This window comes from Branchiostoma lanceolatum, chromosome 10, assembly GCF_035083965.1.
Source record: "Branchiostoma lanceolatum isolate klBraLanc5 chromosome 10, klBraLanc5.hap2, whole genome shotgun sequence".
Classification (NCBI taxonomy): Eukaryota; Metazoa; Chordata; class Leptocardii; order Amphioxiformes; family Branchiostomatidae; genus Branchiostoma; species Branchiostoma lanceolatum.
In genome coordinates, this window is record NC_089731.1 from 7,077,845 (window position 1) to 7,095,429 (window position 17,585).

The 17,585-nt window shown below is 37.1% G+C and overlaps 1 protein-coding gene across 7 annotated transcripts in view; it reads left to right on the forward strand.

The window, feature by feature from the left end:
- LOC136442799 (chloride channel protein 2-like) overlaps nucleotides 1-17,009 on the forward strand; it is a 38,695-nt gene extending 21,686 nt beyond the window's left edge. For 2 of the 7 annotated variants that reach the window (XM_066439722.1, XM_066439724.1), the window contains 14 exons: nucleotides 136-352; nucleotides 1,138-1,149; nucleotides 2,668-2,801; nucleotides 3,309-3,440; nucleotides 3,799-3,917; nucleotides 4,452-4,569; nucleotides 4,976-5,026; nucleotides 5,591-5,635; nucleotides 6,751-6,815; nucleotides 8,283-8,330; nucleotides 9,123-9,167; nucleotides 9,638-9,742; nucleotides 10,434-10,520; nucleotides 14,393-17,009. In XM_066439722.1, coding sequence (XP_066295819.1) covers nucleotides 136-352; nucleotides 1,138-1,149; nucleotides 2,668-2,801; nucleotides 3,309-3,440; nucleotides 3,799-3,917; nucleotides 4,452-4,569; nucleotides 4,976-5,026; nucleotides 5,591-5,635; nucleotides 6,751-6,815; nucleotides 8,283-8,330; nucleotides 9,123-9,167; nucleotides 9,638-9,742; nucleotides 10,434-10,520; nucleotides 14,393-14,629 — 1,415 coding nt within the window. In that variant the 3' untranslated portion in view covers nucleotides 14,630-17,009. Of the gene's footprint in view, nucleotides 1-135; nucleotides 353-1,137; nucleotides 1,150-2,667; nucleotides 2,802-3,308; nucleotides 3,441-3,798; nucleotides 3,918-4,451; nucleotides 4,570-4,975; nucleotides 5,027-5,590; nucleotides 5,636-6,750; nucleotides 6,816-8,282; nucleotides 8,331-9,122; nucleotides 9,168-9,637; nucleotides 9,743-10,433; nucleotides 10,521-12,185; nucleotides 12,241-14,392 lie in introns of all 7 variants that reach the window. The other 5 variants (XM_066439728.1, XM_066439725.1, XM_066439723.1 and 2 more) reach the window with 5 other exon arrangements.
- The last annotated feature ends 576 nt before the right edge of the window (nucleotides 17,010-17,585 follow it).

A 17,585-nucleotide genomic window follows, 5' to 3' on the forward strand; every position in this document is an offset into this window, starting at 1 on the left:
TAGATGAGGGGATATCTTGTGTTACCCCTGTAAGTTCAAATTATGTAAAGATTTTTTTCCAAAATGGTTGCTGTTGTGAGATATATATGCTGCTGTTCCTTCAACTTTTACATTCAAATTTTCATCCCCTTTTAGGTGCTGCGGCGTTATCAGGAGCGGTGACGCACACCGTTTCTACGTCCGTCATCGTGTTTGAGCTGACAGGACAGATAGCTCATATCCTTCCCGTGCTGATAGCTGTTCTGGTGGCTAATGTGATCTCGCAGTGGCTCCAGCCCTCCATCTACGACAGCATCATACAGATCAAGAGACTTCCTTATCTACCTGACATTGGCAGCGGGGGCTCAGGGAGGTATGTTGGAGTTATATGTATGTTTACAACTAGGAAAACGGCGTGCAATAATTTGCTTGGTACTAGTCATACACATTCAGTGATTTGCAGAATACCTCTTTCTTGCATGTACTGTTCCTGAATTGGGATGGTAGTCAGTTTTGAGCCCATGTCATGAAGTAATAAGAATTTGATAATGTTGCACGTATGATGACCCATAGATATTGGCATCCAAGTGGCATGGCGTTACTGTATTTAGCTGTAGGTTGAGATGTGTCTTTTTTCTGTTTATCTGACCACAAGACACATAGGACTGAAGACTTGATTGTCAGGCATCCATACATATTTGAAAATGAAGTACATTTTCAGCTGACATGTCATGAATTAAAGTAGTTGACATGAATGTTATATGATTCTAGAATGTATGAAGGTACATTGTATGGTTTAAGTACTATGTGTCAACGACTTTGATGACTGCTAATACCAGGACTCAAGCAAGCTGCTTACTAGCATGGTGGTGGGAGAGCATGTTTAAATGCAGAGCTTTGTTGGATGCTTCAGCAACACTGTTGTAAATCATTGGGATTCTTCAATCATATCTTTCTGAAGTTCCCGTGATTCCTGACAGGGGGCACTGTTGTTTGTAACTAGACCAACCATCTACCATGTGCATGAGTGTCCCAAGCATGTAGTTCTCATATTGCTCCCCATCCATGTATTGATATGACTGACCATGGACTGTTCTTCTCACCCATCTTCACTATCTCTCCTGTCCATCTGGCTTCATCCTAACCTGTGGTAACAAGGGTACAAGGGTGGTAAGTCAACTGTGATAGGAACCTCATGTCCAGAGCCTTAACAAACACACTCTAGCTAGAGGGGCGGAGGAAGCATCTTTCAGTTTTGTTTATTTTTAATAAGATCGACCAGGTTCTCTAAGTCACTGATCATGAAAGGATTTAATTTTTTTGTAATGTTGTTGCACACCATGAAATTCAGTTTTAAAGGATTGATGTCAGGTATCAAAATTTTATAAAGCCTGAGATGACAAGTTCTTTCATTATCACAACTTGAGCTGCTACATTGATACTTACAGGTTAACAACTTTGGTGACTGCCTGAAATACATGTACATCTAACTAGAATCTGCAATTGATTTGAGTTCTTTATAAATTGTTTCTGCTTTTAAGTCAGTATATATTCCTTTTTACTGTTCAAAATCATAGTGGGGAGAAACTTTAAAGTGGTAGCTGATATTTTGTGTGTGTTTGAAAAGGCACTGGAAGTAGAGTTTGAGTATAACCTGTTTCTAACTGCTGTGCTGTGCTTTGCTGCTCATCATTACTGGCTACTGTTTCAGAATTGTCGATCATGACAAGTTTGTTACTATGGCAACCAGTACCCAAAAATGTATGACATCAACTCTTCTCACCAATAGTCAGTTTGATGTAGAAAATAGTATCTAACAATTTTTGAAATTTTTCAGATGTGGAGAAGTAGAAAGAAGTAGAAAGAACCTTACATAGTTTAGGATCATAGTTTATTTGTTTTACTGTTTGACTGGTGTGTCGCTAGTTTGACTGTCAGAAACTAACAGTCCCTGTGGTGAAATGACGTCCCGTTGGTTTCACCCAACAGACAGTGGAAACGTTATCTGAAGCGCAAACTGGGGCACTCTAGCTGGTGGTAATGTCAGCATGCTTGATGTGGTAACACTGTGTGTGCCTCATCGTACTAACCTTCAACTTTCTGTTACATTTATAAGGACTAGGCTTGATTTCTCTTGTTTTGTTTTTGTGTGTTCTTCATTGTGTGTTTTTTTCTGGGTGTCTTTTGCATGTTTGCAGTGGGTTTTTTTAAGGCAAGGTTTCCATTTTTTAGTGTAAGGAAACTAAGAAGTTACTTCTATTAGAAGTTCTATCAAACTCGCATATTTAGTCAGTGTACCGTCTATTGTACGTACTTGCCAGACCTAATAATGTCTAACTGTTAGCAGAAATTCTTTTTAAAAGTCACATCATTTTTTTCTAAATAATCTTCAGAAGATAACCATGAAATGTGAAAGTAAAATTCAATCAGAACTACCATTGTCTTTTTGTAGTTTTAAAACACTTACAGACTGAAGTGTTAACATTTCAAAATCTCATACATGTTTCTCTAAGTCAGTGGTATGCTGTATAGAAGATACAATACATGACATAATTCCTGTGACTGAGAATTCAGCTGTTAAAAGTTTAGTTCTTAACTTTGTTGGTCCTGGAAGGACTGGTAAGGTAAAGTATGATGTACATTGTATGTGTGTATATATGGTGGGCTGATTTTTTTCATTTTTTGCAGGGCCCACAATGTGTATGTGGAAGACATCATGGTGAGAGAAGTCAAGTTCATCTCCTACATTTCCACATATAAGGAACTGAAGAACCTCCTTGATAGCTGTCGACTCAGCTCCTTCCCTCTTGTAGATGCACCAGGTAAGGATATAGACTTCTTTGGTTGGTCTTTTTCCCCATGTACGTGTACACCATAGAGACCTAAATGACAGGAAGGGGACTGGAAAGTTGGACCAATTTAGCTCACTGAAGAGGTAGTAATCTTCCACTGGTTGTAACGGAAAAGGCAGATGTACTGTATATGCAGGTTCCTTGCACCGGGGAAACTTCCCCTAGCTCTTTTGAACACAATCATAGTTACATGATTGTATGATGAACAGTGGACCACTGTTTAAGGTCCTGTCCTTAGGACTACAACCCCTTATACAGTAATGTGCATGTCAGGAGAGCAAGAAGAACTGGAATTAGAACTCCAGTCCTTAAGGTCCAGAGGCAGGGTTGCTAATTTTTGTACTATTTGATACCACTGGTTCCAGGAGTGACTGGACTATTGAGTTAATCCTCATCCTAGAAGACTTCCTCTTCCAGAGTTCATCGACCTTGTCTTGTTCCCACGATCCACTGAATGTTCCCCATTCTTGTTCTCAGAGTCCATGATTCTACTGGGTTCTGTGAAAAGGTGGGAGCTAGAAGACATCATGGAAGACCACCTAAGTAACGCCAGGAGACGCCTGGTGATGTCGCATACCAACCACCCATCAGTACGATTCAATGCAGCAGGTGGGAGATATATATACCTATGGAGTTTTAAAAACTTGTTTCTAATCATGCTGTAGAGCAGAAAGCTGTTGAGCTATAAACGAAAAACTTGGAGAGACATTAGATATGTCGTGAAGATTGTGTGGTAATTTCGCTGTTGTTTGTTTGTTTGTTTGTTTGTTTGTTTGTTTGTTTTTTAATGGTAACATATTCAATATTCCCACAGATTTTTAACTGAATAAAAAAAAAATTGTGTCTTTGTTTCATTCAAATTAATTTGATGTTGGACATTGGTTATTTTGTGTGTGGGTGTAGTTGGCTTCAACTGTAGGGAATAAAAAGAAATAGATAAACGGCTTTTTTTTACATCTACCTGCAGGTGATGGAGATATTGAGATGAAGGACATCAGGGTGGTCCATGATGAGGAGGAAGATAAAGAGGAGGAGGCAGCACCAACCAACCAGGAGACAGTCACAGTGGTGGACTTCACCAGACATGTCAGTTTGGCACTTCGTTAACTCTGACAATTACGATAAGAACATCTTTGCCCTAATCAATTTTATACATAATTAGTTACAGACTAGAACTTGCTCCCATTATACATTTTTTCCAGATACTCGTATATTCTGCCATGTACATGTATGCTATACTTTCCCAGTCTATCAAACCTTTTCCATGTGTGTAGTTTGTACATTGTATGTTCCATACACTCAGGTATAAAGCTGATACTGGTTTTCTTGTACACAACCAGGTTTTTCTTTCCTGCCTATTTTTCAACAGTCTACATGTATCTGTTACTTTCCACAGGGCTACATTTTGTATTGTGACTGTAGCTACTTGCTGCTGCTAGGTGGGGCTGTAGTATTATAGCCCTTAGGAAACTATCAGACAGACTATCGGAAAAGGAAAGCAAAACTTAGTTGTGTACATGTGTACAAAAAAAACGCCAATATCCTAGTTTGTTCTACCAATCTGATTTAAATATTCACAAAGGTATAGACTCAGTCTAAAGTGCAAGTTCCCCTCCTCAGGGTATAAGTGCCTCCCCTGCTGACCCTCCCAAGTCCATCCTGAAGAAGAGTCCCCTGTCCAGCCCAGCCACCAGCCCCAACGGTAGTCCCAAAGCCAAGAGGGCCAAAAGCCAATTTGGTAAGTTTACACTTTCAATACCTTAAATGTAGTAACATTGTCTAGTATTGTTATGGCTAATGTAGGCAGTAAGCACTTTAAAACAGTTTTTTTTCAGGAGTTAGAACTTTTGTCATCTCAGGAAACCCACTGATGTGATTTGATGGAATAAAGTCAAGTGACAATTTTATTACATACATATTAAGTATAGACCTGTACAAGTTTTGGTCTAAACAAGACAGTGCATGTTTTGGTCCATGTATTTTGTTGCTACTGCAAATGTCATGATTGTATATGATCATGTGGCACTCCAGAACCTCAAGCATGTTCTCTTATTGTGCTGTGTTGTTTTGCATCATTTTGTTCTTTTTCGTGTTGTCTTTATGTGTTTGTAACTGTCTGTATGTCTGTCTGTCTGTGAGTCCAGCCAAGAAAACACGAGCAAGCATAGATATAAGGCCCAAGGAAATGGAGAGGGGTAAGAAATTACCGGGACGGCATCTGAACATGATTATCATCACCTAACTCTGAACTTTGTCGTCCCATTTCAATAAACTTTTAGCATTCTTTGAGCTAGCCAAAATTCTGCATGTACATGTACAAAAATGTAGGAAGAATAGATTATTGTGGCTTTAGTCATAGCTAATTTGCATGTTTGGGCTATTCTTTTAAATACATTCAAGTAGTGTGTGCATGTCAGTTTCGTGTATAAATTGGTACATACACAATATAGTTTGACAGGCAACTAGAGATATGAATCCAAGGCTTTATGCTCTTTGCATGGTGAACCATGAGTGACAGTATCCTTATTATATGATTTGACATTTGACCTCCATCCGCCTTTATGTGTAATACATGTAGACTTGATTCTTGAGATAGGCAATAATCATTGAAAGCTGAAAATCTAAACGAAAATGCTCAATTGTATAGATGACATCTACTAACAAAAGGAAATAGTTAATATATAGAGTCTTGAAACAACTTGCTAGCTGTCCATTGTGTTGCTCATGATTGTACATTTTTCCATTATTTTGTTTTCTAGTCTGGAAAGACAGGAAGATCACTGGGAGTGGGAAGGGAAAGAAAGGTTTAATGATGATTTATTCTTGGCTGCAAGCTGACTGCTAAATCTAAAATGTACCAAATGTAGTACAGCTAGCACAAATTCATCAGAATAACACTCAGTAAAATGATGGTGATGCATGGAGTAGAGTATGTCACATTGTTTGAAACTGGTAATACATTCAAGTAGTTTCTAAGTTTTTGCAGTTGCAGGACTAGTAGTCAACAAAGCCTGGTATCTATGTTTAATACAATTCAAATATCAATGAAATCTTAATTGCTGTAGTCAACTAAAACACACTGTCCTATTATGGACAATGTGCTTGTACATGTACATGTACATTGTAATCAAACATACTTAGATTGTCTGTTAAGCCCTTTTCAATCTATGAATCTTTTCCCCACCGATTACTGTCTTCCTATTCTCTATTACTGCCCTCTATCTTACTTACACTTGCTGCAAACTGCATACATGTATAGTTTACTGGATGCTGATATTGTAAAAAAAAATGCATGAATAAATCAAATATATACAATAGTTTATATAGTCAAGTAGGGCCATTGTACCAGTATATGGCCATTATGCAGCTACATGTATGTATTCACCTAATACTACATGTATGCAGCAATGACATGGAAGAAGAAAATAGCACATGCTAGTATTTTCTGCTATTTCAGCATTTGATTCCAATTGTATGTGAAGTACTGTGATGTCAGACCATGCATGGGGATCTAACTTTTTTTACTGTGCATAAAGTAATTCTGAAAGCCTTTAACAGTTCCTGTAAGATTTTGTAGGTCAGCATTTTGCAGTGCATGTTCTAACAGATTATGGCATGTTTTCTTATAGAAGCCCTTACAGTAACAGTGTGTTGGATTTCTTATTTCAGAGTAAAGATTCTCTAAAGTGATTGGTAGTTTTCTGCTGCACTGAATGTAATGAAAATGAGCTTTGGAACCAACCATAAAAGCTCATGCATGACATTGTCTTAATAAATCTTACACTGTCCATATGTGTTACAAAACAGCTCATTCACCTACATACATTTTCGTATGTTCTTAACACCTTTTTAACATGAAGTGGCTAATCCCATCTCCTTTGTAACCTTGTAAGTACAATGTCTTTGTTTCTGTTTCCAGACTACCCCAACCCAGCCCATGAGAGCCCCTACAGAAGTATGTTCAGGCCCAGAGAGGAGACACCTGTAAGTACACAAACCACCCTGTGATTAGCAGCTATGATAACGGGAAAAAGTACCAATAAGCTGCTTCACGGGTTAAAATGCACATGTGCAGAGAGTTGCATTGTGGGTAATATGTCAAAGGTGAAGGCCACTAACTTGTTAACATGTCTAGACCATGCTTGACACACATCCAGAAGTGTTTTGTTTTTGTCTTAGGGGCCTTCAATGTACAACGTATCGCAAATGTGCAGTTTAAAGCCTGAACCAGCTTATATGGTATATACTGCACCTGTCCTGATATGGGGATAACTTAAAGTGTGCATAAGAACTAGATGTCATAAATTCCCAAACTCTAGATGCAATATAAAAGTCACATATTATTCTTGTAATCAGAAGAATGAGTTTGTCACAGTTTGACAAACACAACCATCATTCCTACCAATCACATTGTGTGCAATCATATAATATTTAAGTCGCCTGTGACACTACCAGACTACCACAGCTAATAACATCAACCACCTTTAGTTAACTCTTACTGGGTATGTTTCATCTTTAGCTGTATATACTGCTCGGATATACTGCTTGATTTTGGTATATGCATATAACTGACAGTATTGCCATAACATTCATGTCGATGTCGGCCATTTTGTACCCCATGACCTTGACAATTCTACAGGTAACCTTGTCTGCCGTGGTTGAACCTATTCAGAGTTTTCTTTTACACTCTTCTCTGTCTCCTCTGGTATGTCCATTAATTTTTTTCGTTGTTCTGTTCTTAATGTTTTGTTTGCTTTCTTGTAACTGTAAATCTCTGCCCTCTCTCTTCTCTTCTCCAAACTCTAATTATTCACCCTTCATTCTAAAATGTCTTTTTTCTTTTAATGAGGAATGAGTAGAATGAATACCAATGTAAAGGTTGTTACTTACAGTCTAGCATTTTGTCAGAAATCATGTTAACTTCCAATATAAACATATAACACGCTGTCATTTTTTAACTTTCTGTGAAAGGAGAAGGAGCATTTCTTACCCATAATGGTCAAAATTATAATGACATGTTGACAAAAGTTAGACAGTTTAGTATTTCTTTTTGTATGCATTTCATTTTGTTGTAGATTGATTATTCTGACGACTTTTTTGATCATATTAGATTTATTTGACAAAATAAACAAGTCATAATACCTCCATATTCATTCCCACCCATAACAATATAAGGTGGTCTACATGGGGTTGTGCATGACAAATTTTGCAAAAAATACATGTCAAATTAACAACTGTCAACCACCCACTGAATATTAAGTTATATTAAACCAGTTTTATTACAAATTGTGTACAACTTAATCTACCTATCATACCATACATAAAAAAGCATGCAGACCCCCATTCAATAATATATAGTGGAAAAATCTGCATATATAGTTAATGTCAAGATATCTGGTTCAAAAGTTACTGTAGTTGTGTGAGAATTTTGTGTGTAAAATTCTGCCATAGCACAGGCAACAGAGGAGAGCTAGTCTACGTAGACCTTCAGATGACTGGGTAAGTCAGCAGTGACTTCTGACTCCCACCAAGAAAACAAGACTGGATTGCTGACGTTTTCTTTTTATAAAGATTGTTATTATGAGCCTGGTCAATAGCAGTTTTAGATACTGCACCCCATGCAATGCATATGGAAACTTCTTGCACAAAAAGCATGCAGTTTAGAAAACTGGTACATGTACTTCATTTCAGCATGGTCCAGAGATTTACAATTTTTATGCCAGTATTTTTTAGGGTTATGTATTTGTGCATGTTAGTACATGTACATGATTAAGCATGGAAAAAATCTCCAAGTTTGTGCAGATAATAATGATAAATGTAAGTTGGTAAGAGAACTGTTTGCTAGAGATCTTGAGTCAAATGATTCCCCACATTAGTGACTTCTGTTTTTCACTTAACTGTACTTTTCTACCCTCTACTGTTTGTGTTGTATCAGACCTGATAAATGTACCCGTTTTTAAACACATTGTGTTGTCAAGGAAGGAAGTGTTGAAGATTGAAGGCTGTCATCATCTGAAACTTAAATATTTTCACCATGATGTCCTGTGGTTGTCTGAAACTAAGATATTTTCACCATGATGTCAAGTGGTCATCTGAAACTTTGATATTTTCACCATATGATGAAGTTTTTCAATCATCCATAGAAGGAGCAATAACCAATGGTCAGATGATGACATGCCCCCCGACATTTCCTTTGACTGATCCCTATATGTTCTGTTGGATAGCTCGTTATTGTGTTTGACTGTGCGACGCTTTGTTTTAGAAACTCATGCATCTCTGTCTTCCTCTCAGGACATTGAGGAGTTAGCAGACATAGGAGATCTAACTCCTGAACAGGTGGGTTTTTCCATGATGGTCAGTCGTCTGGGTCGTTGGCAAGAACAATAGTCTTTATTAGATTTAAAGCTGTTATAATATAAGATGGGGATGTGTTGCTGTAGTCTAATTTATTTTCGTGGGATTTACTTTTTCTAAAGAGGAAAGTTTTTGCTGTGTTTTGAATTTATAGTTGAAATAATTCTGTCGTACAGAAATAGTAGAATGGAAACTATAGTCGCAGTTTCATAATTTTAGGGTAGAAAGGTCACTGAAAAACATGAAAATATAACCACCAAGAACATTTCCAAATTTACAGCCAGCATGTTGCCTTGTTAGATTTTGTGTCGTTGGATAAACGCAATGGTAAGGACTAAACCTTTGTCAGTCTGTACAGGGTAAGCTCCAATCAAGTTCTGAACGTTCAGCTACCATTTTCATAAGTTTAAGTCCAAATTATATGATTACTGAAGTCAGAAATCTTTCCCCAGCTCACAGAATGGGAGGAAGAGCAGCTACAGGATAGAATCAACTTTGATGCAGTCACCATCGACCCAGCACCCTTCCAGTTGGTGGAGAGAACATCTCTACATAAGGTACGTCATTTGTAGCCTCTCCTATACAGGCTTGCACACACCCAATCACACACACATAGCACACACAAATCATTGATCACACAAAATTTCTTTCAACTACCAAAAATATGATTTTAGTCAGGTAGCAATGTGATCTTTTGGCACTAGATATTCTTATGATGTATAGTCTTGCACACATCCAATCACACAAACTCATTGATCATACAAAATTTCCTTCAACTACCAAAAAAGAAGATTTTTATTCAGGTAGCAATGTCATCTTTGGGCACTAGATATTCATATGATGTATGGTTACATTTATCATGTACATGAATATATAGAAGCATCAAAACAAACATTTTCAGTCCTTTGAAATTTGAGATGGTGGCTCCCCCGGGTTCGCCCCTGGGCTGGTTGCAGTGAAGGCAGAGCCTGGAACTGAAACAGGATGACACTCAGTCTAGGTTACAGTAAACTCAACCGACTGTTTCTTGATATGGAAGAGGATTTTCATTTCAGAAAGTTGTTTATCCATAATAACAGTAATTTCAGCACCAAGGCTGCACCCCTGACTTGGAATGAATACTGTTTATTCCTCCTTTCCAAAAGCCTTGTTTGGAGAAATGTTAAAGGAGGAGTGCAGGCATTAGAAGTCAGACAAAATACGTTTACTTGTACTGGTTGTTTACTTGTATTCTTCTGTACCCTCCAGGTCCACTCCCTCTTCTCCCTGCTGGGTCTTCACCACGCCTACGTCACCACCATCGGCAGGCTGATAGGGGTCGTCTCACTCAAGGAGGTGGGTGCAGACTTCTTTTTCTACTCAAAACTTTCATAACCATATAGTACTGTACTACATGTATCCATCAAACATCCAATGTGACATAGGAATCTTTACAAAACAAGTTAATCTTCTCCAAATACAAGCTTGGAAGATTTTGTTTTTATTTTCATTTGTTAACACTGTAAATGACAACCACCACATGAAACTCTAAATGTCATTATGCAGATGTTATTTTGCATTCATGTGTGATAGAGTGATCTAGTGTATTTTCATGATTTCAACAAAAATGTTTAACTTTATGTCAAAAGAGAGACAGAAGTGTTAACCCCAATGACCATTCGCTATTGCTGCTTTTCTAGTACTGTACAATTCATAATCTCATGTTACCACAGTTCCTTTTGTGCAACATATGTGTGTACATGTAGCCAATGTATGTTCCTGATATACCTACTATAGGTCCCATTCTATCCCTATGTTTACTTGTCCATCCTAGCCCAATGTTGACGTGTCAAATCTATCAATTGCAACACAACCAATGCTTCTTTCAATGTTCCCAATATACCATCTGCATATCTTCTCCCTATCTAGCCCAATTAATTTTAATTGTCCTGTTCTAACCCAATGTTTAGTTGTCCCATTGTAGACCAATGTTTGTCTGTATAATTCCAGCTCAATTGTCATGTTTTATGTCCCGCTCTAGCCCAAAACTTTCTAGTACTCGTCCCATTCTAGCCCAATGTTTACTTATCCCAATCCAGTTCAATGTTTACTTTCTAGTCTAATGTTGGCATATCAAATTCATCTGTCATAATGATATAAACAACATTCAAATTTTCATCATAGATTTTCCAGACAGGTACATACAATTTCCATTTTCTTTTCATCTTACATCCTCTGTCTAATGATAACATTAACTGTCAACAGCAGTAGTGCATGCCACAATTCAAATCACAGACTGGCTTTATCCTAACAGCATCTGGGTTGGGTTTGTATCTTCTGCTCTTTCTTTACATTTTGATGCACATCATAAACATTTATGCCATAAGAGGACTTTTTTCTGGACTTTGCATGCATGTAATTTTGTATTCACTATCACTTTCTTATACTTTTTTTGTGTCTATCCAAATGAACAAATGTATAACTGTAACTTAAATCTGAATTTTTTTTTCAGTAGATTTTTGACATCATGAATCCATTATTTCCTAGTGGCTTGAGTGTTGCATGATGTGTGTAGCTTGTAGATTGCTGTAGTGGAATGTGCAAAGCCATGTGATCAATAGATGCAGACAGTTTCTGTTCATGGCAATATATATATGTCCCATTGTGAAATAAAGGATTTTATTATCAACAGAAATGGTTTAATTTGATAAAGTTTTTATTCTTTTGGAATCAATAACATTTCCCAAATTTTCCTACTTTACAATATTTGATAGCCAAATAAGACAACAGCATATAAAATTGACTTCCTTGGGGCCTTTTATGTGTACATTTCTTGACTTTGAGTCTGACCAGATTGATACATGTATGTCCTGAACACCTTGCCATGAACAGAACACATTGCTTGATCTTGTAGGCATGGTAGCCCAAAGTTGGTTCTTTATGTTGGAATGTTGCTTGGCTGTGCCGTAATGCTAGGCTTCTGTCTTGGTTGGCCTGAAGGTTTTTCTTTTCCTTTCACAGTTTCATCACTTTGGGGGTACAGGTACAGATGTGGAGGTTGACAGTAATCAGGAAGGCATGTTTTTCTCACGCACTAGAATCAGCAGTTAAGGCTACGTCTGGATGCACTTGTCTGGTCCTTAGACTTACCAGCAAATAAAAGAAAACTACAAACAAACCTAAAAGGGGAATAATTTTACTGGCTTGAATTCAAAGACCTGATTACAATGTGAACAAATGAATAAGGCAAAGAAATGATTTTGAATCACAATTTGTCACATAATAAAGAAATCTGACCTTATACTTTGAATAATCATCAATTACTTCAGAACATGTGGTGTAACAGACAAACTGGATGGACTGAAGACCAAACAACTGCATTTTATTAAGTCGAATCCATCCTGTATCTACCAAGTGTACATTGACGTCGACAACATACATGTATGATCATATCATAATGAAAAGTTTTCCTTGGAGTCTTACTACCTTTTGGCAAGTATGAGGTCATTGAAAATAAGAGTAAGATAAAATCTGAACAAGCCCCCTTTAATTTTCTGCATTTGTGGAAGCTCTGTTATACAACTTGGTTGTAACAGGAAGGGTTATTGTTTATCCATGTGTTCAGGAGATCTAGTATCAACAGGTAACTCTGCACATGGATCCAGTTCTATTGCATGTTTGTATCATAATGCATGGCACATGTTTGGACTGTTCCATATGGATTATCATAAACAACATGGCAAACAATTCAAACAATATATGTCTTTACCAAACCATTACAAAATGAATACTGGTTAAAGCAAATTTGACATCTTGTACTTTCTATTCAAATTATGTACAATGTATTTGTTGAACACAAGGAACACAGACCTTACATTTTATGATATTCCATAAAATGGTTCTGCCCAAGATATAGTTAGAGTTGCTTTCAGTTGCTAATTATGAATTTCATCGATGAAGATTAGACATCCAGGTAATAAGATACGCCAAAAAGCAGTTACTCAAACAACTTCCAAAATCATATCCAGTTGTTTGAGTAACTGCTTTTTGGCGTAATTATGAATTTCATTTGATTTTACAAAATTAAAGCTCTTCATTTTTACCTTTGTTTATAGTGTATATTAGATGTTGGCTACACCTCACTATTAACAAGTTCTTAAACTTTGCCAAACTTCCCTTTATTAAAGAGCTAATCCTTATGTCTAATTACATAACAAGTTTTCAAGCTCATTTCCCTCAATTTCGAAGCTTTCTGTAGCAGGCAAAGACATCTTTGTTTGCAGGATATGAAATTTAAACAATTCATCACATGCACCCATCTTTCTTTGTACAATATTCAAGGAATAGTAATGACATAATCTTTTATTTGATTCTCCATCCAGTGCAGACATGCTTTAAAGGTTTGCTTTTATGATATCTTAATGTCTTGTTTTTGGTTAACAGATTGGGGCAGCTCCTCACCAATGGTAGGGCAGGAAAATGTATGACGATGTTTGCAATAGACTTAGCCTGCACAGTGTGACCTACCAACCCCTCCCCACAACAACCATTACATAAACACAACGTAGTTAGTCCTTCCCTGACCACAGATTCCCCCACAATGTAGCAAGACTAGAAGGAAGTAAGAAGCAACTGAAGAAGCACTGTAACACCCCTTTTGAGATTAGGAAGAATGTTAACTTTCAGAATGCAATTTCTTGGTTTATCTTTAATGTAGATAATCATAAAAAGCATACATGTTAGATATTTAACTGAAATGTTTTGTTTGCCTCTTTCACTACTTTGAATTTTATCACTTATCATATTTCAGATATATGACCCTCTATTTTATAGAACTGTGTATAAATCTATTATGCCGCTGAAAAAGTTTCTTATTTATAATTTTTTTCTACTTGTACTGATATAAAAGTCTAGTTCCACAATGTCTTTTCATAAAAAACAGGGTAAACACATGTTCTTGCAAACAGTTAAGCCATCAGCCCTCCATGGGCCTGCCTCACAAAAATGATTAAACCCACTAAGTGTGATCACAGAGTGCAGGTACAGAGTTCTTGTCACTGTTGCTATGGTTCCACCAATGTTCTACTGTTGTGATATTCCATCACTTTACCTTGTGAAAATAAGACTGACAGTCATAGTTCCAACCCTCTACCGTCTTCATACACCATCACAATCATGTACTAACTGCCCTGCCTTCTATGTTGTGATGTGCCCTCAAAAACATGCAGGTTCGGAAAGCGATTGAAGGTAGTCAGGAGGACATCGTGGAAGTGCCGAAGAGTCCTCCGAAAAGGAAAACATCCAACGACATTCCCATGTCGGACTTAGACCACACGGAATCCTCTTCAGAAGAGGAGGACAACCGCCTTATGTCGGACAGTAGTGACGAGGGAACAAGAAGACAAGAGTTTCGTTTTACTGTGACAGATGTGGACGCAGATGGCGTAGAAGATAGCAAAGTATAGTTGGACCCAGGGCTGTCTACAGCTTTTAATTTTTTCCGTCCGGATCATTGTTTGGGACCCCATGTTGTTGATTTTTGTTGTTTAATGTGTCAAGCTTACAAAATTACATTTTCAGCCATTTTATGTCATGAAGACTGAAGTTCAGATTTCTGAACGGATAAGGTGATATTTGTCTGTCAAATTTCAATTTTTCTTCCTGGGATGGAGGGACATCCCTGGAGACAGCCCTGGTTGGACCATAACAGTTACTGCTCAATCATAGGACAGGCTGAAAACTGTGACAATTCCATTCATCATGCTCTTCTTGCCACACTTAAGTGTGCAGTGTTGTCATTTGTTTATTTTAAAGATCTCCATTAGTGGCAGCACATGATACATAGTTCACTAATCTTCCTGGAGTCACATGTAAAATGTTACACATTTTATAGTATCCAAAAGTTACACACTTTGTACATCTAATTCATCTTTAGCCAAAAGGTAGTAGTATTTGTGTTACTCTTCTTATGTGCTTCTAACTTTTACTCAAATACGTATACTGAAAGGGCTTTGCTTCACACATATATGTCACAAACTAGATGACTCTGTTCTTGAAATGGGAATTATATATTTTTAACATGTCAACCTAATTACAGTATTGACCACTGTTTTGCACAGTTTTCTTGTACATCACTAACATGGATTTTCATAGTTATGTGGCTCTGCATTTAGATAGACCAAATGTGGTCAGTTCATAAATAAGTTGTCAATGTGCACAGAACAAGCTCTTATTTATAGCTGTTCAGCATGATATCCAGGAAAAGGAAAAATTCAATATACAGGTATTATAATGTGTGTCATTCTATAAAGTACAATTCTTAGATTTTTGATCCAAGAAAATTATCAATTGGAATTATTAAATGATGTATGCCCATAATTACTGAAGTAGTAAATTGATGATTTTTGTCCATCACTGTCAATGACTTTAGAGGTTGTTCTTTTTTGTTTTTTACTGCACATTTCAGTCACCTGTTGTGTTTCTAAATGTTCGTGTGAAAAGTATTACTTACAGAATGCAATAATATGTTGAGTAATTCATGTATATGCAAACCTAATTATACAGCCATGGTGCTATGTTAATTATGTTTGGATAGATGCAAATATACAAAGAAGTTCTAGCTGTATTAGAAAGTGAAGATTGGACTTCCGAAGAGTAGTAATTTTTGAAGGTCAGATCTGAAAAAATGATGTTATATTGACTCACTGGTCATAGTGGTGGTAAAATTAGAAACTTAGATTACACTGTACATGCATTTAAAAAAAGCAATTCAACCAAATTATAAGAGACCAACACCAACACAATTTGTCATGTTTTTGCGTCTCTACATGACATTGTACATGTTAAAGATACAGGTTGATTGGCTATAGGATGTATCTATGGTTCATGTTAAAACATGCCATGTCATGAACAGATTAGTGCTGCGTACCGGTACTGTGTACCGGTACTGTACCGTAAAAACTGTTTAGGTACAGGTCCAAAATACCGGATCATGAAGTACCGATACTGTACCGATATAAATTCACACCAAGTATGTGCTTATTTTGTGACTGATCTGACCTCATGCAACACCAAAGGTGACCAAAGTGACACCTTAGAACAGCGTAACTAATATGCAACAGATCATTCAGGCAGGCCGGGAGTTTTGATAGCAAGGCCAAGGGAGTTTGGCGGTATGAAACCTAGCTATGTACTTTGAATAAAGATACTGACATTATTGAAGTTCAGAAGAACATATGTTCATTTTTCAAATGTTTCAGGTACAGGTACAGGTCCGGACCTGTACCTTAACCTCTGTACCTATACCTGATGTTACGTTTAGGTACACAGCACTAGAACAGATGGTGTTTTGAGTTACCTCTTGGTACATCACAGTGTACAAGTCACACAAAAAATAAGAAAACTTACCACACCACTAACACACACTCTATACACAATGACAACAGAGCATTCTATTTTAGACAGCAAATCTCACGTACAACTACTCTGTGTTTCAGAAATTTACTATTTAATCCTGACTGAATGAGGAAAAAATGTAGTTTGTGTGTAAGGCATACTTGAATTTGTTACCTGTAGTCTTTGTTTATTTGTTTACATGGGTGTACAGATAGAAGCTCATATTAGCTTCCATGCCAAATGTAACAATTTCTGTGAAAATTTCTTAGAATGATATAATAACTGTAGAAAGATGCTGTTAATATGCAAACAGATAGCTGTGGAAAGCTTGCTATAGTTTAAACACTCTACTGACCTTATGTACAGTATCCTTAAAATGCAACTTTCTTACCAAACCTGCACAATAGAGGCAGCTTCTTTATTTTGATAATAAAGACTTTTCATAGAAGACTTTCCTGTGGTTATTTTATGGGACTGGGAAGGCCACGAGAAGTGCTTTGATAGAGATTACAAGGAGGAAGATATTAGTTTGGAGCCAAGGATAACAGCCATTCGGAAGCTTGATTTTGTTACGCTGCTTATGAAAAGTATTCAATACCTGTACATACCGTGAAAACCGTTAACTTCAAAATGCTTCAAAGTAAGATTAGACAATTTTATGGAAAAATATTCTATCACGTTAAGTCATAGAATGCTGAACCATCCTGTACCTTCATTCCCAAAGACTGCCGGGCCGCGGAAATGTGACCCTAGCATAAGGGTGAGAGTCCACCGGTTCCATTCTTTTCCTGCAAAAATCTGGGAACTATGAAATCAAATTGGCCTCAAAAAAACTAATCACATGAGTCAAGAATAGTTCCCCTCAAAATGAAAACACCCCACGTCCTCTGTAAATGATTAAGTCAGGCTTTCTGTATTTTTCTCTGATATGTATGCCGACGAAAATATGTCATAACTGTTCTGTGGTTGCTTTGAAATGTTGACGTCTGCTGGGAGTGTTCTGTATGAGGTCAAATGTACTGCAGC